The sequence below is a fragment of the Polypterus senegalus genome, chromosome 10, assembly GCF_016835505.1.
Source record: "Polypterus senegalus isolate Bchr_013 chromosome 10, ASM1683550v1, whole genome shotgun sequence".
Lineage (NCBI taxonomy): Eukaryota > Metazoa > Chordata > Cladistia > Polypteriformes > Polypteridae > Polypterus > Polypterus senegalus.
Genome location: NC_053163.1, coordinates 144,794,253 through 144,819,257, shown reverse-complemented (window position 1 = coordinate 144,819,257; position 25,005 = coordinate 144,794,253). Strand labels below are relative to the sequence as shown.

Genomic DNA, 25,005 nt, shown 5'->3' with positions numbered 1-25,005 from the left:
TGTTGGAGAATTCCTTTAAGGGGATTTGAAAATTCAGTTCAATTCTATTATAGGATTGTGCTCTTCCCTGTGTGTAGGGTAGGTACAGTATGTATGTATGTATGGATGGATACACATGTGGCACAGAGTGCATTAATAATAATGCATCCTCACTGAGCAAATTATTAGAAACATTATACCAAAACTGGGTAGCTCTGCCTTTTGCTCTCAAAACAGCTTCAGTTCTTCATGACATGGATTCCACAATCATTCCTTTGACAGTCTGGTCCATGTTGACAAGATTGCATTGCACTATTTCTGCAGATTTGTCAGCTGCACATTCATGCTGTGAATCTCCCATTCCAAAGATGATCTGTTGGAGTCAGACCTGAGAAGTCACTGAAGAACAATTAATTCATTCTCAGGAAACCAGTTTGAGATGACTGTGAAATGGTGCGTTATCTTGCTGGAAGTAGCCCTTAGAAGAAAGGTGGTTATGATGGGATGCACACAGCCAGTAACAATACTCCATGCTTCAGGGTTTAACGTGTGTACATTACCTCTCTTTCTCAACACTTCTCCATTCTTATCACTCCGGTAAAGTTAATCTTGACCTCATCTTCCATAAAACTCTTCTGAGTCACAACCCTTCTGGCTCATCTTCGTACTTCATTATGAATTCCACGGTTTGGATGAGAAGTTTGCATCTTGTCCTGTAGCTTCTGTAATTCTTCTGTAAATGGTGAATACTGACACTTTCACTCCTGCACACTGTAGAATGTCTTTTATTTCTTAGGATGTTATTTTCAGGTTTCTCTTCACAGCTTTACCAGTATTCATGCCATCTGCTGCTGTAGACTTTCTAGGAAAGCCTGCTCGTTGCAAACTGCTTGCATAGTCCAGTGGCTTCTTTCTTTTTTCCAAATATTGCATACTGTTGATTTTGGAATGCCCAGCTGTTGAATATGGTTCTGGTTTTAATATTTCAAATAGCTTGCTTTTCTATCAAAGTCGATTCACTAGTTTTTGTCTTTTTTTGCACCTTTAATGTCAACAGCAGACCCCAAATGCAAACTCCAATGACTACAACCAACCCTACAGAGTCAGAGCTCTTTTATGTGTTGATAATTAAGGGAACACCCGAGCAATCAGGATCATCTGTCAGTCATTTGTCCCAGTACCTCTTTGGAACTTAAACAGAACAAATGTCATGTTTGTCAACACTGTTTATGCTGTATATTATTATATAAAATAATAAAATATTATTTTATTTTTTTCTCCAGCCTTTGGAGTTTTTTTTTTGTTTTTTCTGTCCACCCTGGCCATCGGACATTACTCTTATTCTATGTTAATTAATGTTGACTTATGTTTATTTTTTATTGTGTCTTCTATTTTTCTATTCATTTTGTAAAGCACTTTGAGCTACATTTTTTGTATGAATATGTGCTATATAAATAAATGTTGATTGATTGATTGATTGTATATGAAACATTATATAGATATAAAATCTGTTACTTGTTTCTTTAGTCTCATATTCATCTTTTCATCTAGAATACACATTTTAAAAATATATAACAAACATAACCTGTATTACCTCTGTGTCCCAATATTTATGATTCTCACTGTATTCTTAAAGAAGGGAATATTGCATTTGAATGCATCAGTAAAGGCTATTGTTCAAAAGCACAAGTCCCGAATTTATAGAAAAACAAATCAGATTTTTTCTAGCGACAAATACATCCTCAGAGGTCACTGAAGGAATACTCTGGGAAACCCTGAAGGCCTTCTTAAGAGGACAGATTATCTCATATCTTTTTCACAGAAACAAATTGGAAACCAAGAAGGTATCAAAGCTAACCAGCTAAATTACTAGAGTAGATCAAGAACATGCCAGGTGTCCAAGTGAGGCTCTTCATAGGAAAAGGCAGGCTCTGCATTCAGAGCTCAACCTCTTGACAACTAAAGAAATTGAACAACTCATTTTTAAATCAAGACATCATTACTATGAACATGGAGAGAAAGATAATAAGATCTTAGCTCAACAAATCCACAAGCAAGAAGTTCGCAATGCAATCACCCACACAAACGGAGACAAAATTGTTGACCATAAAAATATAATACACACATTTAGAAACTATTATAAATCCTTATATTTTACTGAGTTTAAAGTAGACAAGACACAATCTAATGCATTTCTGGATGCATTACAGACACCACAAATAAATACTCTTAGTGCAGAGGAACTGGATAAACCGTTGGCACTATCAGAATCTCTAGATGCTATAAAGTCACTTCAGAGTGGGAAAGCAGTAGGCCCCGATGGCTACCCTGCCGAATTGTATAAGAAGTTCTCCACTCAGCTAGCTCCCCTTTTATTAGCAACATTTATAGAATCTAGAGGCAATAAAATTCTACTTCAAACTTTTCGCCAAACATTAATCATAAAGACGTATTACAATGTGCATCATACTGACCAATTTCACTTCTGAATAATGATGTTAAGATACTCTCCAAAGTCCTAGCTAGAAGGATAGAGAAAGTGCTGCTATCGGTAATATCACAAGATCAACCTGGATATATTAAAGGCCGACAATTAGCCGTCCAATCTTTGAAACCTGTTTAATGTAATATATTCACCCACAAAGTCAAACATTGCAGAGATATTATTATCCTTGGATGCAAAAAAAAACATTTGATATGATTGAATGGAACTACCTTTTCACTACATTGGAGAAATTTGGGTTTGGCCCGAACATTTGTGCATGGGTCAGATTATTGTATACCAATCCAGAAGCTTCAGTTTGTATCAACGAATTAATTCAGACTACTTTAAACTAGAACGTGGTAATAGACAAGGATGCCCCTTGTCACTACTACTTTTTGCAATCATCATTGAGCCACTGGCAGTTCACTGTCGAAATGCTTATGAGATAAAGGGGATTATCAGAGAAGGACTTGAACAGAAAATTTCTCTATATGCAGATGAAGGGGTGGGTGTTGATTTGTTTTCAATCCTATTTTTGAAAAATTGATCTATTTGTATGGAATGTTGTGTGATTTCAATAAAATCAATAAGATTATAAAAGCACAAGTCCCTTTGCACTAATCACACTGATCACTACGCTTACCATGAAAGCTGGCAGTACAGGCTGAGAGAACTTGGTCTTGAAGGAGTGAATTAGTTGCTTGGTTCTCGCATTGTAGAATGAAAGGTATCCTGAAATCAATGGAGCAGAGTGAGTGATTAATAGAAAAATGGTAAAACCGCTACATCCTGTAAATGTAACCACATGAAGAGAAACATCAGAAGTAACAGCAGAGGAACACTTAACTTTTAATGAGCCACCATTATATAGGACAATGAAAACAATGGATACAGTGCCTTGTGAAGTTCTACACCCCTTCCTACATTTTTGCTGCCTGTTATGTATTGGTTTGAAGTTATTTGTATTTTATGTTTTCTTGTTGGTTTTGTTAATTTTGAGCTATTATTTTTTCATGTCTTTATGTTATTTCTATTTGTTTCTTCTGTGATTGTATAATTATGCTCTCTCTCTTTAAATATTCTGCTGCTCCTTTTCGTTTGATGGCGGGGCCCCCAGACGTAACTGAAGGGGAAGATGAAAGCTGTCAGCTTACCCTCTTCAAAGTTGCAGTAGACCCCTATGCGATCGGGCACTGGCACCTCCAGAGTTTTTGCCTTATTGTTGTGCTTTGCAGTGAAACTGACTTGCAGCCAGTTGTTAAGGTGCAGACACCAAGAGGCATTGGTTTTGCCCAGCTGGTCAAATTTCCCCAGATTGCGAAAAGCAACTCCCACAGCAAATGCCTTGCTTTCTTTGTCGAACCGAACTTCCCAGTAGTGCTGGCCACTGTCAATCAGTGCATCACCTGTCCTTAGGAAAGGGACAAATTAGTAGTGAAATGAGCGGTCATCATAATCCAAGAACAGTAAATCTGTTGTGCTTCATAACATTATACCAAGCTGAAGAGATTGCTTGGACTTACCCAGAACAGTGTATGACTCTGCTGTGAACCTGTCCCGTCCCCCTCGTGGTGTGGGCATTCTCTTTGGTGACATCACTACGGACCTATGAAAAGAACAATTCTATCACACCACAGAAATGATCAAGAATATCCACTCTTTAAAGGAGACACTCGTGTCCTAAGGTTAGTGGAGTGCCAAGTCCAACACCAAGTCATACCTAGCAGGTGAATTCAGTGGTGAGGCGGTCCGGTTCTTTCCATCTTTGCGAATCTCCTGTACTTTTCCCCCTGTGGCATCCCACTCCACACTCATGTCATCCACCCGCAGATTCTGGTGGGAAGAGCTGGCATCCAGCTTGAATACAAAGGCTGAAAAAATAAATACAGTTAATATCCTAGATTAGTGCACTCCACTGATCCAGCCCAACCAATATACCTACCACTGGTCTCGAGTGTGACAGGTTCACTGAACTCCCCAGCCACAGCTTTGTTGCATGCCTTAACACGAAAGATCATGTAGCGTGTGTCAAACTTTAGACCTGTATCACACAAACAAAAAGGTGTGCAAACAGATCAGTGGGAATCCTCAGGAATTAAATACAACCCAGCAACTCTAGTGACATCAACAAACCTTTCACAGACCTGACAGCGTGTACTCTGTTTCACGTACCCCCTCCACCACCATCCAAGGGTAATCTTCCTTGGCCCGCAGAGGGCCCTCGTGATTGGTACGCCGGTACTCCAGGTCATAGTGGTCAATCTTAGAGTCCCCCTCGGAGATCCTCCACACCAATGTAATGCAGTTGTCTGCGACAAGGCACTCAGAAACATCAATCTCAGGGGTTCCTGGAACTGTGAAAAACCACAGAAGTATTAGGTTGTTTCTTTAGACAAAAGACAAAAATAAACCAGGGAGTGGGCCAAAGATAACAAAAAGCTTGCCTTACTCTCAGATGTTATTATGTTCTAAAGGGCATTTGCAGTATTGGAGACTAGTGTGCCAGTGTAAGCACAAGAAGAGAAACATCAAAAGTAACAGCAGTGGAACACTATACCTTTTAACAAGCCATCGTGATACAGGACAATGAAAACGATGGAGACAGTTGCCATTTTTGCTGTCTGCATTTATTGGTTCAAAGTTATTTGCATTTTATGTTTCAGTGTTTTTGTTAATATTGAGTTACTATTTTTGTATGCCTTTATGTTATTTAAACTTGCTTCTTTTGTGATTCTACAGTTATGCTCATCTCTTTAAATGTTCTGCTGCTCCTTTTTCTTTGAGAGTGGAGCCCCAGGAGGCAGGGCCCCCCATCGTCACTGTTTCTTAGTCCTTACTCTGGCTATATAAGTGAGCTGAGAAGGCTTAGGAGCAGATCATCATTTACTGGTTACCTGTGTCATTCAGGATTGACTTTAAAATTCTGCTTATGGTTTATAAAGCCTTAAAGCCTCGCTCCATCTTATATATCGGAATGTCTGACACCTTATATTCCAAATCATAACCTCAGATCCTCAAATGAGTGTCTCCTTAGAATTTAAAGAACAAAACTTAAAAGAAGTGGTGAGGCGGACGGCCTTCTGCTGCTATGCACCTAAAATCTGGAATAGCCTGCCAATAGGAATTCGCCAGGCTGATACAGTGGATCACTTTAAAAACACTGCTGAAAACACATTACGTTAACATGGCCGTCTCATAACTACGCTGTAATTAAAATCCTGATACTCTGTATTTCCAACTCATTATAATAACTATTCATGGTGGCTCTAAAATCTGTACTAACCCCTACTCTCTCTTCTGTTTCCTTTTCCGGTATCCTTGTACCACCACCATCTACTCAAAAGCACCGTGATGTTCCAACAATGATGGATGGATTAAAAGCCAGACGTCTGTATGACCATCAACATCAAATGATTCCGTGAGAACCCTAAATCCAAAGAGGACTGTTTCATTCATGTTAGGTAGAATGCCCAGAGGGGACTGGGTGGTCTCGTGACCTGGAACCCCTGCAGATTTTATTTTTTTCTCCAGCCGTCTGGAGTTTTTTTCTGTCCACCCTGGCCATTGGACCTTACTCCTATTCTATGTTAACTAATGTTGTCTTATTTTAAGCTCTTATTTTGTCTTTTATTTTTCTATTCTTCATTTTGTAAAGCACTTTGAGCTACTTTTTGTATGAGAATGTGCTATATAAATAAATGTTGTTGTTGTTGTTATTTGCTTGCTTCAATTTACTGTTTATTTTCTTGTTTCACATTAAGGATTTAGATTTTTTTGTTTTTGTATTGGGACTTGTTTGTGTAAGATTAATTTTTTTTGGCAATTACTTGTGCCTTTTTTTGCTCTGTTGAGCTTTTCTTTGTATTATGCACTTTTTGGAAATAAATCCTTGATTTATAAAAATATTCCTCTTTGACCTTTTTTTTTTTTGCACAAACCACAGGCTTATGGTTATCCTTCTCTTTGTTGAGGCTTTTTATAGATTTGGATTCATTCTGTGCTATTTATTTAGGGCCTGCTCCAGCTGAAGCCAGGAGGTAGAATTTGGGTTTTGGCGCAGTTCTAATGATCCTGTCCTGCTTTGACAGATTCTTCTCGAGGCCACACAACCATTTTGCCATTGTGAAAACTCCATATCATAAAACTCTCTATAAAAAGCCATCTGAAAATTCACTCAAGCAGGAGGAGGTTGCTTTACTTTTCTATACCACACACTGACTCAGCACTTGCAAATGTGAAAACAGATGCACAATAAAGACTGGGGGAGTCAGAGAGAACTGCAGTTCAGCATCTAACATCCCACCAGGCCCCTGTCAAGCACATCACTGTCACATGAAAATAATCTGACACCTCCATGATATGCCTCACGCAGTTCTCTCTAAAGTCAGTAGCCAAGGGTTACAAAATCTGCTAAGGGACTAACTATGACCTGAAAAAAATAGAAAGAGTGAAATACAGAGAAATGCAGACTGTCCAGAAATGTCAGGAACTTCATACATTTGATATATAAAGAAGGATGACATGAAGAAATCTATTATTGTTGTTGCTAAGGACACATTTGATTGGAAAACATTTAGGAGGCGCAGCATGTATAATAGAAGGTTCTTCTATTTCATACGCCCAACATTTGGTCTTGGTGAACAGTGATATGTGGCATGAACCAAGCACAACACATCCCTAACCCCATACGTGAATGGCAAAATATTATAATAAATAGTGCAGCACTAAAAATACAATGCAAACCCTCCCTTGACCCTACACTGAACATAAAACAGACATAACGCACAAGAAACAAATATCACACATAAAGTCCAGAGAATGATTAATGGAAATGGCCTTGAACCGTTTATAAACTGTCCAGCAGTTACTGCAATATGGAAGCACTCGATTGTTCGCTTCTTTCCCGCAATAAAAAGCAACGGTCTCACCATATGGTCCTCAGTGTGTCCTGATACTACGGAACCCCAAGCTTTTTATGGGAATGGCGAGATGGTTTCAGGTCTGGCATTGAGAGCAGGCAAGCTGTGGATAGGTATGTGACAACCCAGATTGGCGTTTCTCTGTCTCTTGTGATGCGTTTTGAGGTTGTGTTCTGGTTTGTTTCCTTCTCACCTCCTTTTTTTTCCCTATTTCCCCCCTCTCATTTAAATAGGAAAGAACCCAGATGGATTTAATGGGTGGACAGGAAAATTAACTTCAGGGGTCACAGTCCTGCAGTGTTATCTTTTCCCCTTTGTTTCCAGGGGACAACATTTACACACACGCACCACAGACTACATAAATGGGACAACGCTATGAAATAAGCAAATCGGCACATTAAGACTTCCCCATTCATGTAACAATGTTACAAAGTCATGTGTTGTAGTGAAAGAGTTAAGGGCATGATAGGTAGGGGAAAAACTCTGTAGTGCCCTTTCCTTTGTGCCCTAAGCCCATCTTATTTTGATGAATGATTAATCCAGGGCTGACCTGGCTATAAGCCAGACCTGAATCAGGAACAAGTGGCTGTAACACTCTAAGGCTGCAGTCCACAGAGGAGCTCCTGATAACCTGAAAGGGCTTCAGCTGTTCTGTCCAAATGGTAGCATCCTAGTTATCAAAATCACTTATCCTAAACTGCTTCTGGACGTTAGTGTAAAACATACTTTCAGAATGGACTAACATATTATGCATATTCTTTGGTGTCAATGTCAATTTATTTATATAGCACATTTAAAACAACATAGTAATGCTGCGGCCAAAGTGCTTTACAATAATAGAATAAAAGAAAAAAACAAAAAGAATAGACAACAAAACATAAATAGTAATAGAATATAGCAACATAAAATAAGATACATAATAAACAGAAATATTGTTATATAATCACAAAGAGGAATCCATCAGTATTACTGAAGGTCACGGAATGCAAGTGAATAGAAATGAGTCTTTAATCTCGCTTTGAATTGTAGACGACTCCTTAATATGATGAGGTAGAGAGTTCCACAGGCGAGGCTGTCAAAGTCCTGTCTGTCCCCCTTGGTTTTACATTTGGTACGAGGGACAACAAGAGACAACTGACCAGAAGATCTAAGCACTCTGGATGGCTGGTGTAAAACACACAATTCAGATATATAGGCAGGAGCGAGTCCATGCATGTAAAGATTTAAAAACTAGCAGCAAGATTTTAAAATCAATTCGAAAACTGACAGGCAGCCAGTGTAAAGAAGCTAAAATAGGAGAAACAGAGTCATACTTTCTTGCCCCAACCAGAAAGCGAGCGGCAGCATTTTGGACCAACTGTAACCTGCGTATCAGAGATTTGTTAATCCCAGAATACAGCGAGTTGCAGTAATCGAGGCGAGAAAAAATAAAAGCAGGAGTAGCTTTCTCAAGATCTTTAGAAGATAAAAAAGGCTTGATCTTAACTAATAGACGAAGTTGGAAAAAGCAACTCTTGACTACAGAATTTACTTGTTTGTCAAAAGAGAGGTTACTGTCAAAGGCAACACCAAGATTGCGGACTTGAGGTTTGGAAAAGACAGAGAAAGAACCGAGAAGTCCAAGACCAATTTGGGCTTTAGCTGATGGACCCACGATAAGCATCTCCGTTTTATTTTGATTTAGATCAAGAAAATTATTGGCCATCCAGGATCTTAGTTCAGACAGACAGTTGTGGAGTTGATTGGTGGCAGAGTTGCAGACGGGAATATAAACCTGAGTATCATCAGCATAGCAGTGAAAAGAAATGTTAAATTTCCTAAAAATCGCTCCAATAGGGTGAAAATATATATAGAATAAGATAGGACCCAAAATGGATCCCTGAGGAACACCATATTTAAGAGGAGCAGTAGATAAGAGAGCGGAATTTAAAGTCACTGGAAAAAAAAAATTGTTGAATTTGTAAATGACTAAAATTAGCTTCTGTGTAATGTAATATTATAATTAAAAGTTTCTAGGATGTATGGCTTATGGTGTTTGTTTCTTGTAAAAGAACTAAGTTAACATGGGTACCAAAAACTATAAAATTAAGTATTGTGGTGTCACTGAAATTCTAAACTTAGAGAACAATAAATGCACCTCCAGATATATCGTGTTATCTAGAAAATGTATACCAAGACCAATTCCTTTCATATGCCACAGTCAAGAGAGAGGCAAGACATCTCTTGTCAATGACTCGAGGTCTGGCTATCCTATGACACAGATGACAAAAGAAAGTGTTGCCCCTGTGAAGCATTAATGATTCAAAATTGAAGTGTGACAGTGTTTTAGATAGCAGACACTCTAAATATTATTTATGGGTCAATAAAATCCATTCTTCATGAATGATTATTAAATAAAAGTATCCTTGTCGGCCAGAGCATTAACTTACCATCTCCAATGATCCAAGAAAAATATCAAGGTAATTAAATTCAGATTAAGTTTCATAACTGGGGATGAAGCCTTGGATAAACCACTATGACCCAGGGACCAAACAACAACGGAAACAATGGAATCATGGGAATTTTCCAAAATCAAAGAAATTATGGGTCCAAGCAGATTCCAACATCATGTGCATGATTTTCTATAATGTTAAAAGTGTAGCCCATTTTGATGACATGAAACAATTACAGTACTGGCCATTGTTACACTGATTTGCTTGGCTACTACAAACAGTAGCCTATAGAAAAGTTCAAAGTTTCATAGATTCTTTAAATGTACAGTGTAATGTTATATTTAGACAAACATTTCACTGCAAATGGTACCCTATAAATAACCCATCTACATACTCCAATTAGCCACAGCACTAAAACCACCGACAGATGAAGTGAACGTTGATTATCTCATTAAAATTGCGACTTTGACGAGGGCCAAATTGGGCTAGATGACCAAGTGAGAACATCTCCAAAATGGCAAGTCTGGTGGGGTGCAGTGGTCAGGACCTACCAAAAGTGGTACAAGGAAGCACAATCAGTGAACCAGTAACATGGTCATGGACACCCAAGGTTTTTTAAATCATGTGGGGAGTGAAGGTTAGCCGGTCTGCTCTGATCCCACAGAAGAGCTGCAGCAGCACAAATTGCTGAAAAACAATGCTGACCATGAGAGAAATACGTCAGAACACACAGTGCATTGCTGTGTATGGGGTGGCGTAGCTGCAGACCAGTCAGAGTGCCAATGCTGACAACATGTCACCACCAAAAGCACGTACAGTGGGCATGTGAGCATCACAATTGGACCTTGGAGCAATTGAAGAAGGTGGCCTGGTCTGTGAATCATGTTTTCTTTTAGATCACATGGACTTGTGTATGTGCCATTTACCTGAGGAAGACATGGCATCAGAATGCATTATGGGAAGAAGGCAAGCCGGCAGAGGCAGCATGATGCTGTGGGAAATGTTCTGCTGGGAAACCTTGGGTCCTTGAATTCCGGTGGATGTTACTTTAATACATACCACCTAACTAAACAATGCTGCAGTCCACATACACTCCTTCATGGCGGTGGTATTTCTGTTGGCAGTGGCTTTTCACAGCAGGATAATCTGCCTTACCCAACTGCAAAAAATATTCAAGAATTTGAGGAATATGACAAAGTATTCAAGGTGTTAACTTGGCCTCTAAATTCCCCAGATCTCAATCCGATTAAGCATTTGTTGGACGTGCTTGAAAAACAAGTCCGATCAATGGAGGCAACATACAGAAATTCAAAGATCTACTGCTAATGTCTCGGTGGCAGATACCAGATGACAACTACAGAGGTCTTGTAGAGTCCATGCCTCAATGGGTCAGAGCTGTTTTTGTGACATGAGGGAGATCTACACAATATTAGACAGGGAGTTTTAATGTTGTAGCTGATTGCTAAGATCTGTCTGTCTGTCACATGGTTACTCGCAAACTAATAGGGTTAGAAACTTTGACTTTACTTAACTTTGTCATAAGTAAAAGCTTGACCTGATTTGTTCTGGAAATTAAAAAAAATATGTAGGCAGTAGGAACCTGGCTGGCAAAGCTGTGCACATGTTTACATCAAGGTATTCAAGAACCATCCAATAGGCAACATAATGGCTGAAAGAAGAAGAAGAAGAGCACCAACAGCTGCTAAGCGTCAAGCAAACTGAAGTAGACAATTAAGTGACGAAGAATGAGAAAGGATAAGAAGACAAGACACTGAAACACATACACAAGCAAGAAGTAATCTTAAATATAACATATGTCTTGGAAATTCAAAAGAATTTAGGCAGTGGCAACATGGTGGCCTGAAAACTTTATTGTAAATCAACAATATTTTCTTCAAGCCTATCTACTGATAATCACCCTGGAACTGAAACATGTGTTCAGAATTCTTAATCAAGTGCAAGTATTGTGTTTACTGATCACTAAATATCAAAGTTTATTAAATGTAAATAAAGGATGGCAAAGTGACCTGTAGTCATGTTTTGATAGCAAAGTGATTTAGAAGTCAAGTGATAACCACCATTATGGCAGAAGGAAAAAAAAGATGAGCAGTGCCATCTACTGAGCATCACCAATCAAATCACAGAAGGCAAATAAGTGACAATGAATTTGAAAGAGTAAGAAAAGATGCTGAAGCACATTGACAAGCAAGGAGTGATACTGAATATAGAGCAATTGAGTAGCAAGGAAACATGATGGGTCACAGCCATGAAATACAAAGTCCAGTATACAGAATGCAAGAATGAGAAAGAGATGGAAGTGCATGCCGACGATCGAGACGATCATCGTTTCTTTGAGGATCACTACTTGACAAGGCTACATTACAAATGCGACCGATATCTTATTTTTTGATGATGAAAACAAAATGGATGAGTTGCCAAAATAGTAAAATTCACCCTGTTCTACACGATCCAGAAAAAGAAGAAATTGACATTACAACTTTTAGAGGAACTGAAATAAGTATCTGCTTAGGAAACATAACACGTATCAACAGCTCCTTATCTTTAACTTGGTTTTTTATTTGCAAATTTACTTTAGGACTGTAAGTGCGCATGTTTCACAAGTAAGAAATAAAAGGATCCAAACTGTAAAAGGTAAACCATAAGCATTGTGCCTTAGATTGTGTAGATGTTAGAGAAGACGAGGGCATCAATTAAGCAAAAGCATTGAGTGGGTTGTGTTTAAAGTCTATCCACACACTGCTCCTATTTGAAAATTTAATGACTACCTTTTTGAACCAATGCCGACAAATGGCCTCTTTCAACTTTTCTGGCTCTCCTTTATAGGTTGGTTTCAAACTAAAATGAGTCCAAACTGAAGAAGTTACATTTCGCTTTGAAATAATATCCATCTTCAATGTCACTCCTTTTTATTGTTGTTACCTAGGGTCACTAACAGGGCAGCACCTTTTTCAAAGGCAGCTGTACTTGTAATTGTAACTAATGGCAGAAACTGTGCAGTCTTTACTTACAAGAAATGTTACCCATTGAAATACATTTTTTAAACTTTGGAAAGCTTGCAAATCAGAAGTGCAACTTTGTTGGCCCCGATTGGTTCATTCAGATAACTTTGGTGACACCTAGGGGTTGTTTAGTGATGCGGTTGTCACTAAATATTCTTTATAGACCTGATTATTTTTCAAATTATGTTTTAACTGTTACTAGTTTTAGATTTTTAAAATTTCCCCAAAATGTACTGGAAACTTATATTTGACACAAATAAATAGCCTGTCCCTGAAGGGAGCCAGTTTAACTGTCTATTGACACAGGCCTGTCTCCATGGAATGATTTACAGTAGCTGTCAAGTCAGCTACAGAACAGTGCTTGCTCAAGTAAGTCAAAATGTTTTATGTGAGTGGCATGGAAAAGCTTTGTGAACATTTTACAAAGTGTATTAGTGTTCATGGGGATTATACTAAAAAATAAAATTCATCTGGCTTTACCGCTGTTTCTCTTAACAGGTCAGGTCAGGTCAGTCTTAAAACATTTTGATCACCCCGTGTAAAGGAGAGATTTAGGCTGTCTAATCACACACTTACTAAACTCACATTTCTGAGTCAGAGCAATGATTTGTGCCATTAAGTATTTTTTCTCTTACTATTTACTTTTGAAGATTTTAACACTTGATTTTTCAAAGCTGTGTTAATTTAAGCACCAGATTCTGAAAAACTGCCTCTGGGGTGAGGACTTTCACAAATCCCTATACAAACTAGAGGAAAGAAAATATCTGAATACTGAGTTGATTACAAATAAAACAGTTCACCCTGAATTTAAAAATACACATGTATTTTGTTTAAAACTATCTCTGGAACTAACAAACCACTCGTGTTATTATCATTATTTATTTATTTTTTGCATTAGTCCCAAAGTCGCTGTAATAAAATTTAATGCTCCAAAGTTGGACAATGGTTATAGAACAGCGACAGCATCATTCAGCATTTGCAAAGTCAAGATGTTAAGTAATGCAAAGCTACTGTAAAATACACTCAACAAAAATGACAATGCAGTGTTACATTTTCATAGTCTTTTGAGTTTATTTATGATGCAATAACAAACACAGGATGGCCTAAACACAACCAGTCTCTTTATTTTTTGCCCAGAACGCAGGAGGCATACATTTCCAGTGTTCAAATGTAAACAAACTAGTAACTGATTATGAAAAGGTTGAGATTGCTTATTTTTTGTCACGTCAGAAAATACCAAAAAAAAAAAAGAGATAATTATACATATTGTGAATGCAAATTCAACAGCAACTTCATATCAACGGATAACTCAATAAATATATGCTTGAAAGCTGCTATATACAGTGGAACCTCATAATTCTTTCTAAAACTCTGGTCGACAACCGATTTGGTCATGAACCGAAGTAATTTCCCCCATAGGTTTGTATGTAAATACAATTAATCCGTTCCAGACCGTACGAACTGTATGTACATATTTTTTAAAGATTTTTAAGCACAAATATAGTTAATTACACCATAGAATGCATAGCGTAATAGTAAACTAAATGTAAAAACATTGAATAACACTGAGAAAACCTTGAACAACAGAGAAAACTAACACTGCAATAGTTGGCGCTATAGCGCTACGAACCGCTCGCTCAAAACAGTTTTCTTTAATGAGTTTTAAGCACAGGGAAAAAAATTAACATTTGAAAAATCTGAAATTTAATAAACCACCAAGAAAAGTAACATTGCAACAATACACGCTACAAACCGATCTTTGTAAACAGAAGTGAAGTGGAGGTTAAAATCCAATAGAAAAAGTCTTCATTAAATACGACGAGGTTAAAATAATGCTCGGATCTGTCTCTTTAACAAGCCCGGTGCATTCTTTAACTTCGCTCGCTCTCTCTCTCACCCGCGCGTGCGTGTGTGTGTGTGTGTGTGTGCATGTGTCTCTCTCTCACCTGTGTGTGTGTGTGTGTGTGTGTGTGCATGTGTCTCTCTCACACATGTGTTTGTGTCTCTCTCACACCCGTGTGTGTGTGTCTCTCTCTCTCGCAGCACAGGGAACGCACAGGGAGAGACTGAACAAATCTTCAGCGAGAACAAACCGAAAGGGAAACTGGCTTGTTTGTATACCGAGTATGTGGTCGTGAACAGATGCAAAAGTTTGGCAAACTTTTTGGTCGTAAACCGATTTGTACGTGTTCCGAGACGTTCGTGAACCGAGGTTCCACTGTACAGCTTAAGACAATGTTACATTAGACAAGTTCTGCAGCAGTTTTCAGTCAAAGCATCAATTACATAATCTGAGCATGTCAGAGGCATCCGGGAGTTTGCTCCAGTAAAGTCAGTTGCATAATATGACATCCTCAGCAATTCAGTCCAACTAGCCTAAACAAACTGGTTTGATTTGGTCTTTAGTCACACGAGTGCCTCTGTTTGCACGAGAGATGACAAACAACAAATGCTCAGCCGGAAGTACGATGCACAGAATACAACAATGAGGAACTCAGGTGTTTTGGACCGGACAAACAGAAGAGAGGCTCATCTGCTTGATGTTTTGTGCTTTACACACCACAACAGAATGGAAAACAAAAAGATAAAAGGACAGAGAATGTGACTGAGCTCATCGTACCTGTTAACCCTTTGAACAGCACCTGCACCATCAGGCAGCACGCCACTGGGCTGTCAGAGCACTGGGTGAAAATGACTGTGCTGGAAAGTCATCAGGCAGTCAATTAATCTGACATTCCAACCAATTCTCAATTATAATCTGACATACTCAGCAATGTACATTGACGTGGGCCAGCGATGAGATCAGCAGTTGCAGTCAGCAAGTCTAACAGACCCTAAGGCAAGAAGTTGCATGTAGCGACATTGACTTTAAAGCCCTGTCACTGCTATTATTTTCCTTAAGACAGACAATGAGGTACAATTTAATAAACTACAGAGATGTGATTTTTATGCCTGCACAAATTTTAAACATGGGTGTGGTAATGAGCTAAAATGTTGTTAATTCAAAAACTGAGCATTCAGAAAAATCTGCATCTGTAATCAAAACTGGTTTATGAAATGCTATTCGTGCAGTAGCAAATAAAATAAAAGCACAGTCTCTGTCAGTCTTGACCTGCTCGTAATCAACATCCATGTACTGAGTGTCAGTTTACAGTCCCAGGCAACAACAGCATTAATCTTATCTTCTCATATGATCTGTTAATGCCTGACTAATGCACCAAGTTAACAGGGATGTTTCAGGGTTTTGATAAATGATGCTTGTATCTACAGTTTCACGATTCACGTCTGATTGATTTTCTTTAAAGCAACTAAAGCTATACTGTAATTTTAAATGCTGACATTTGCATAGTTTAGGCAACAACAGAAAACATTGAAGCAATTATAAAAGATAGCCACAGACACAATTTATTAAAACATCAAATATGGGTGTATCAGCAAATAACACTGGTCTGCACCAAAATCCTCTCATGGCAAATGAGTTGTACTGTAATTGTGTGCTGAATCCATTTCTGAAACTGGAGTTTCTCTGCCACAAACCGTTTCCATGAGAAACTCAGTGAGAAATGCAGTTTTGAAAGAACTTGATTTTTCTCTTAAATAAGCTTGCTTTATGGAATATGTATTTTTCATGCTCAGGATATTATCTGAAATATATGCTGAGCTGAAAAATGGAAGTTGAGATGGGAACAACCCAAAATCAAGTACTTGCTACACATTTTTAGTCTCAATTACTGATTTTTTTCTCTCTTATTTCTGCAAAATAGCCAGAAATGTATATTTAGAAGGTTAGAAAGTTACATTTTTATTATCAAGAAGAGAGAAAGTTGTTGCTTGAATAGTTTTTACAAATATTTGCAAGAAGCACAGAGTAGAAGAATACAGTGTTCCTTTTTTTTTTAAAAAGTGTGTGCCACAACTTTCTTGGTCACTCAAAAGTAGAAAGTTACAAGGAATTCGTTGAGGTGCTTCTCTCTGCCTGCCTAGCACTTGGGTGACACATGTCTTTAAAAACCCTTCTCCCACACTCTCGTTTGGATTTTTTTTGCCCCCAAGACCATGGGAGTGGTGTTTGAAGGACAGGGGAAGAGTGAGTTTATGTTAGCAGACATCCACCATGAGGATAATAATAGGAAAAAAAAAGTGACTAGTTTTTGTATATAATAACAACTATATTTAAAACAATTAAGTGTAATTATATTTTTCATTTCTAAGTAAATAATTTTAAAAGTACTAGGGGGCTTCTCCCCCTGCTCATTTTGCTTGCCAACCCCCCGGCCTGTGCTACACGCCAGCCACTTCGCTTGCATATGTGGATTTCACTTTAACCAAACAACAAATCTTTTAATTCTCGTGGATACGCCTCTTCATTGGAAAGAAACACTACTTTACCCTGATGGCAACACAAATTAGACGATCGACAAGTCTCCGACTTAAAAGTTTAAAGCCAAACAATACCTACATACTTCTGTCATATCACCTATGTCCATATATTTAACCTGTTTTCGCTTATACCTTTTCATCAATATCGCATTGAATTTTGATTCTGTGTTTGGACTTGCATCATGGCAACGCAACGTATAACTGCCCGTGAGTGAATATCGTTTCTTTCTCTCTCCAAAAACTGTGTCTGACAATAGCATTCACACAAATGAGAAATGATTGAACCGTGTGTGTGGTTGTAAATGTTTTAGAAGTAGGCAGGACTTTTCCAAATCTCTTTGCATAAGCTCTTGTCTTGCGGGACTTGAACTTTTCTCTCCCAGCATTTCACTTTTACCAAACAACAAATCTTTTTATTCTTGCGATATACCTCTGAACAATATATTCAATCTCTTTTCACTGTTCCGTTATTTCACAGAGTAATAATTTCCTTTTGTTTGTGCTAATATGATCTTTACTATCATTTTTTTGAGACTTTTAAATTTTAGTACTTTCATTATCTCTAACCTGCTCTGCATGTTTATCACGCCAACGTTTTGGAACCTCTTTACGACGTTCTACTTTGTCATCTACTCTTTGTCTTTTATTTCCGGCCCTGGGCGTGGTTAAATCTCTTGGCACAAAGTCTTGTCTCACGAGACATGAAAGTATCTCTCTGAAAAAATCATGTTTTGTCCTAGGATTTTTTACATAATAGAGATATAAGTTATTTTTCTGAGTGGTTAGAAGTTAAGCAAAATTACACCTTTTATTGGCTAACTAGAAAAATTACAATATGCAAACTTTTGAGGCAACTCAGGCCATTTCTTCAAGTAAGATGTTTTTTCTGTAAAAGATTTCATTTTAAACATTCATCTCTCAAAAACTGAGCAACTCTGTTACGAGACGTGGATTCAGCACCCCCAAATCTATAAAGAACACCTAAACATTTGACAGGAATGGAAAATAAATGTTGTTTTTACAGGTCAATATTTTAAATGGAGGAGACTGTATTTGCCCAGTATACTAGAGTTCTGGGAATGATGATATTTGAAAGAATAAAGGCATTTTATCAGTGGTGCATACAATACATAGTATTTATCTTGATTTTCACTTTTAATACAATACTACGAGTAGCCAGTCATCAAACTGAAAAAGTGGGACTTACATAAGCAAAGAAAAGAAGGGTACAAAATTAGGTTAAATACAGAAAGCAATATGATTTCCTTCAAACTGTTTGATGTTAAAAATGAGGTGTCACAAGTGTCAGTGCCGGGATCATTCATACAAATCATCGAGACAGGAATGTAACAAACACACTGGCAGAGTCTACTGATGAGATTAAATTAGGTGAAACGGCAGATATCCTAGAATTATCAGAATCGTTACAGTTAGACCTGGACAGAAGCCAGTCTTAGGCAGATATAAAATTTTACACATATAGTAAAAAAAAAAAAACAGATATGTTTACATAGGGGGAGGGGCGGTCTAAAATACGCCATATTATAAACAACAACATTTATTTATATAGCACATTGTGCTTTACATAATGAAGAATAGAAAAATAAAAGACACAGTAAGAAAATAAAATAAGTCAACATGAATTAACATAGAATAAGAGTAAGGTCCAATGGCCAGGGTGGACAGAAAAAACAAAAAAAAACCTCCAGATTCCAGACCATTAGACTGTCCAGTCCCCTCTGGGCATTCTACCTAACATAAATGAAACAGTTCTCTTTGGATTTAGGGTTCTCACGGAAGGACTTGATGATGATGGTCACGTAGACTTCTGGCTTTTGATCCATCCATAATTGTTGGAACATCATGATGCTTTGAGTAGGTGGTGGTGGCGCAGGCACATGAGAGACTTGAGAGTTCTGATGAACTCATCACTGCTCACATTCATGTGCTTTTCAGAAGCGATTTCAAAGGCTAAGCAGATATTGAATTACATAACACACTGTGCCAAGTACAAATCAAGGCCGGTTACACTTAAGACATACACCACACTTGTGAGGCCTCATTTGGATTATTGGGTGCAATATTCATCTCCATATTATAAGAAAAGAGCAACTAGACTTACAGCAGGACTGAGGAACATGATCTACTGTATGAGTAATGAATGTTAAAGAAAAGGATTATTAAGAGATATATATGTAAAGAATTATAAGGGAAATGAGTATAGTGCATGCCAACTATAAGTACAAAAATGACTTTCAACTTGCTTCCACCATTTGTACCTCCATGTTGGTGTTTAAGTATAATTTTTATAACAATGTTAGAAATAAAAAAAAAGTGCCAATAGATTTTGAAAGGCTAATTTCAATTGAACACCTTTTTGTCACTGATGGATTTGTCATCTTTTAACTGTGTCACACACATGCCATTGGAAGACATCTTAAAGGCCTTAAGAATAGTACCAGCATGCAAGACCAGGGGGTGGCGAGCTGCACTAACTCTCTTTCTCAATCTTCTGCAGACCAGCCACGGGAAATCTCACCAGGTTCCGGCACCATGGATGATGCCACTTTCCGTTTCCAGCACCAGTGATGACGTCACTTGCGGTCCTGGGACCATGGATGAGGTCACTTCCAGTACAAAAAAAAGGAAAAAAGGGGACATCACTTCTGGTTCTGCCCCAGTGATGATGTTACTTCCGGTCCAGATGATGACACTACCAGTTCCAGACCCAATGATGTCACTTCTGGTCCCGGGCTTTAAAGTGACCATCTTTTCCTATTATATTCAGTTCTGTTTTGGACTCGAACCTGTGATCATCTCAATCAATTTAAACCCATTTGCAGCCAAGGCACAATATACGGATGGCTGCCCCAAACCTTTATATGCCTGTGGTCTGCTTTTGTGACAACTGATATATTCTAATGTTATAGTATTGTAGTTCCAATGTGCATTAACAATCATGCACAATATCAAAATATGTAGTGTGCTAAAACAATTCCTCCCGTTTCACTAATTTTAAAGGAACACTCTACCCAGAAAATTTGTATTTGTTACTTATCCCATGTAATTTGCAGTGAATGCTTTGTCTCATATTATCATGCAGAGTGAGAGAAAGACAGGAGCCTTGACCAGTGAATGAGGGGCAGATCTTCAATTTGAAAGCAGAGTATTATGGGAATGTCTCTCTTGTTTATGTTGTATGAGGATTTTTTTCAGGGAGTAATTAATAATATAATTATTAATAGTATTTTAGCAAACAATGCATGCATTTTACATATTTTGATTATACAACAAGATAAAAGAAATGTGAATTCCACAACATGAGAATTTTTTCACATCATTTTTTGTTTAGCACTGATTGCCATTAGGATCTATCTATATTATAAACATTTTTTCTCTCATTCTACATAAAAACAAGTTTTTTTGTCCATCTCTACAAACTATATTGGGTAACATTGAAAAATATATATTTTAGGTGCAGTATTTTTTTAAGAAATCAAGCAAAATGTCACCTTTTATTGTCTAACTAAAAAGATTACAATTTGCAAGCTTTCAAGGCAAGATAAAGAAGTCACCTGAGCTGCCTCTAAAGCTTGCAAATTGTAATCTTTTTAGTTAGACAATAAAAGGTGACATTTTCCTTGACTTCTCACTACATCCATAATGACTAACATAGTACAAGAAATCAATAAATTTCAACATATTTAAAATCTGTGTTTTTGTCTATTTTCTTAACCCATTTTATCCAGTGCAATATCAGATGAAGAGATCTTTAAAAGACAAAAGTGTAGCTTCCTATTTGAAACAATAACCAGTCTAGCAAAGCACATTTACATATCAGGAACAACTTCTCCTATCTTTAACAGGAATGGTTTATTGGCTGATAATAAACAAGGCAGTGTAAGCGTACAGATGCCAGATGTGATATCTAATCTAACTGAACAACATGCAAGTTTTTGCACTTACTATCTCATAAAATGCAGAGAGAACATTTTCTTGACTTTCTATTAAGAGAATAAGGTCACATGAAGCCTTAGCCTACCTATTCTAGCTTTATCAATTTGAAAAATGTACCCAATTACAGACAGAATGTCAGTCCATTACAGAGAATACATTGTCTACATCCATTCACACATACACAGGGCCTTTCCAGGGTCTCCTCAACCTGCTCCATACTATCACTAGAGATCACAATGTCATCAGCCAATATCATAGTCCACAGGGACTCCTGTGTAATCTCATTTGTTAGCCTGTCCATCACCATTGCAAATAAGAAAGGGCTCAGAGTCAATCCCTGATGTAATCCCACCTTCGTCACTCCTACCACAGACTTCACCACTGTCACACTTCGTTCGTACATATCCTGTACAACTCTTACGTACTTCTCTGCCACTCCCAACTTCCTCATACAATACCACAGCTCCTCTCGAGGCACCCTGTCATGTGCTTTCTCCAGGTCCACAATGACACAGTGCAACTCCTTCTGGCCTTCTTTATACTTCTCCATCAACACCCTCACAGCAAACATCACATCTGTGGTGCTCATTCTTGGCATGAAACCATACTGCGGCTCACTAATCATCACCTCACTTCTTAACCGAGCTTCCACTACTCTTTTCCATAACTTCATGCTGTGGTTCATCAATTTTATTCCCCTGTAGTTACTACAGTCCTGCACATCCCCCTTATTCTTAAATATCGGCACCAGTACACTTCTTCTTCACTCCTCAGGCATCCTCTCACTTTCCAAGATTCAATTAAACAATCTGGTTAAAAACTCCACTGCCATCTCTCCTAAACACCTCCATGCTTCCATAGGTATGTCATCTGGACCATCGGCTTTTCCATTTTTCATCCTCTTCATAGCTGTCCTTACTTCCTCCTTGGTTGATATCTCCACATCATCCAACCTCTACTCACTCTCGTTCTCTTCATTCATAAGCCTCTCAAAGTACTCTTTCCGTCTGCTCAACACACTCTCCTCGCTTGTGAGTACGTTTCCATCTTTATCCTTGATCACCCTAATCTGCTGCACATCTTTCCCAGTGCAGTCCATCTGTCTAGCCCACAGTTCCTTTTCTCCTTCCTTAGTGTCCAACCTCTCATATAAGTCATCGTACGGCTTTTCTTTAGCCTTCGCCACTTCTCTCTTCACCTTGCGCCTTAATCTCCTTGTACTCGTGTCTACTTTCTGCATCTCTCTGACTATCTCACTTCTTCTTTGCCATCCTCTTCCTCTGTATACCCTCCTGTACTTCCCCATTCCACCACCAGGATTCCTTTTCCTCCTTCCTCTTCCCAGATATCACGCCAAGCACCCTTCTTGCTGTCACTCTTACTACATCTGCTGTAGTTTCCCAGCTGTCAGGTAACTCTTCACTGCCACCCAGTGCCAGTCTCACCTTCTCCCTAAACTCAACCTTGCAGTCTTCCTTTTTCAGCTTCCACCATTTGATCCTTGGCTCTGCCCTCACTCTCCTCCTCTTCTTGATCTCCGTCATCCTACAGACCACCATCCTATGGTGCTTAAGTAGATTTTCCCCTGCCACCACTTTGCAGTCTTCAATCTCCTTCAAATTGACTCTTCTGCACAAGATGTAATCTACCTATGTGCATCTTCCTCCACTCTTGTACGTCACCCTATGTTCCTCCCTCTATATATGTATACATACATATACACACATACATATAGTCTGTCCCCGGGTTACGTACGAAATAGGGACTGTAGCTTTGTACTTAAGATGAATTTGTATGTAAGTCGGAACATGTACATTATTTTAATAAATGCTATTGTTGACCAACTGTAACCAAGTACTCTGCCAATGAATGATGGAGTTTTCACCTATTTCTGACCTTTTTATTATTTCTGCTTCATTTTCCATGGTGATGGTTTTTCTCTTCTTTACTGTATCACCAGCACTTGCATCAGATTTGTGTTTCAGAGACATTCTTGAAGGGTGAAGACAAAAGGTTAAGATGAGCTCTTCTGCACAGCACTGTACACGCCATCACAGCAGGAAGGCACCAGTTGTCAACACTTCTGATGTATAGGGTGGTCCAGATCTAATTATGCAATTTTCATAACTTATTCAGTTTATTACACAAAAAATCACCCGAAAAATCCCGGACCATCGAGAAATGTGCGAACTGACGACATGAAGAATTGTCTTTGCGCCAAACTGGAATTGTCCCTGCATAAATCAAAGTCATCCATTTCCTGCTATGTGCGTAACAGTACAACCAGGCTTGCTATTGAGAATGAATGGAGGCAGAGAGGGGCGGTTCATCACCAGCTCACCTCACAGTCACCTCCACTACATTATGCTGCCTGCAGCGTCCGCTGCACCACCGCCCCCATTCAACACACAGCCATCCGAGGCACACTACAATGCTACCCCCAACCGCCGCTCTATTCACCCTCAATGGCCTCCATTCAGCCACAAACAGGTCACCGCTTGCAGCATTACCAGCTGCCCACTGAGAATGAACGGGCAGCCAAGTGTGGTGGGTGGGCAGTGAAACCGCTTGCCGCCAGGAGCCGCCCAAGGGACACTACACTGCGCGAGCAGCTAAATCGCTCTCCTCCAGCCACCACTTGCAGCGTCCCCAGGCCGAAGATGACGGACCGGCAGTTACTGAGGTGCATGCGTCACAGCTGCGGCCTCGTTCGTATGTCAGTAAACTGAGGACTACCTGTATTTTTTATATATATATATATATATATATATATATATATATATATATATATATATATATATATATATATATATATATACTGCTCAAAAGAATTAAAGGAACACTTTTAATCAGAGTATAGCATAAAGTCAATGAAACTTATGGGATATTAATCTGGTCAGTTAAGTAGCAGAGGGGTTGTTAATCAGTTTCAGCTGCTGTGGTGTTAATGAAATTAACAACAGATGCACTAGAGGGGCAACAATGAGATGACCCCAAAACAGGAATGGTTTAACAGGTGGAGGCCACTGACATTTTTCCCTCCTCATCTTTTCTGACTGTTTCTTCACTAGTTTTGCATTTGGCTACAGTCAGTGTCACTACTGGTAGCATGAGGCGATACCTGGACCCTACAGAGGTTGCACAGGTAGTCCAACTTCTCCAGGATGGCACATCAATACGTGTCATTGCCAGAAGGTTTGCTGTGTCTCCTGCACAGTCTCAAGGGCATGGAGGAGATTCTAGGAGACAAGCAGTTACTCTAGGAGAGCTGGAGAGGGCCATAGAAGGTCCATAACCCATCAGCAGGACCAGTATCTGCTCCTTTGGGCAAGGAGGAACAGGATGAGCACTGCCAGAGCCCTACAAAATGACCTCCAGCAGGCCACTGGTGTGAATGTCTCTGACCAAACAACCAGAAAGACTTCATGAGGGTGACCCAAGGGCCCCATGTCCTCTAATGGGCCCTGAGCTCACTGCCCAGCAGCATGCAGCTCGATTGGCATTCGCCATAGAATACCAGAATTGGCAGATGCACCACTGGTGCCCTGTGCTTTTACAGATGAGAGCAGGTTCACCCTGAGCACGTGACAGAAGTGAAAGGGTCTGGAGAAGCCATGGAGAACATTATGCTGCCTGTAACATCATTCAGCATGAGCAGTTTGGTGGTGGGTTAATGATTGTCTGGGGAGGCATATCCATGGAGGGTCACACAGACCGCTACAGGCTTGACAAAGGCACCTTGGCTGCCATTAGGTATCAGGATGAAATCCTTGGACCCATTGTCAGACCCTATGCTGGTACAGTGGCTCCTGGTGCACGACAATTCCTGGCCT

General features: G+C 39.0%; 1 protein-coding gene across 1 annotated transcript in view; it reads right to left on the bottom strand.

Annotated features, from left to right (window-relative positions):
• Positions 1 to 25,005, bottom strand: part of fsd1 (fibronectin type III and SPRY domain containing 1) — a 63,641-nt gene that overhangs the window by 4,516 nt on the left and 34,120 nt on the right. The window contains exons 7-12 of the mRNA XM_039766970.1: positions 4,609 to 4,818; positions 4,407 to 4,505; positions 4,185 to 4,335; positions 3,988 to 4,070; positions 3,619 to 3,870; positions 3,108 to 3,196 (exon numbers count right to left, since the gene is read on the bottom strand). Coding sequence (XP_039622904.1) covers positions 3,108 to 3,196; positions 3,619 to 3,870; positions 3,988 to 4,070; positions 4,185 to 4,335; positions 4,407 to 4,505; positions 4,609 to 4,818 — 884 coding nt within the window. The remainder of the gene's footprint in view (positions 1 to 3,107; positions 3,197 to 3,618; positions 3,871 to 3,987; positions 4,071 to 4,184; positions 4,336 to 4,406; positions 4,506 to 4,608; positions 4,819 to 25,005) is intronic.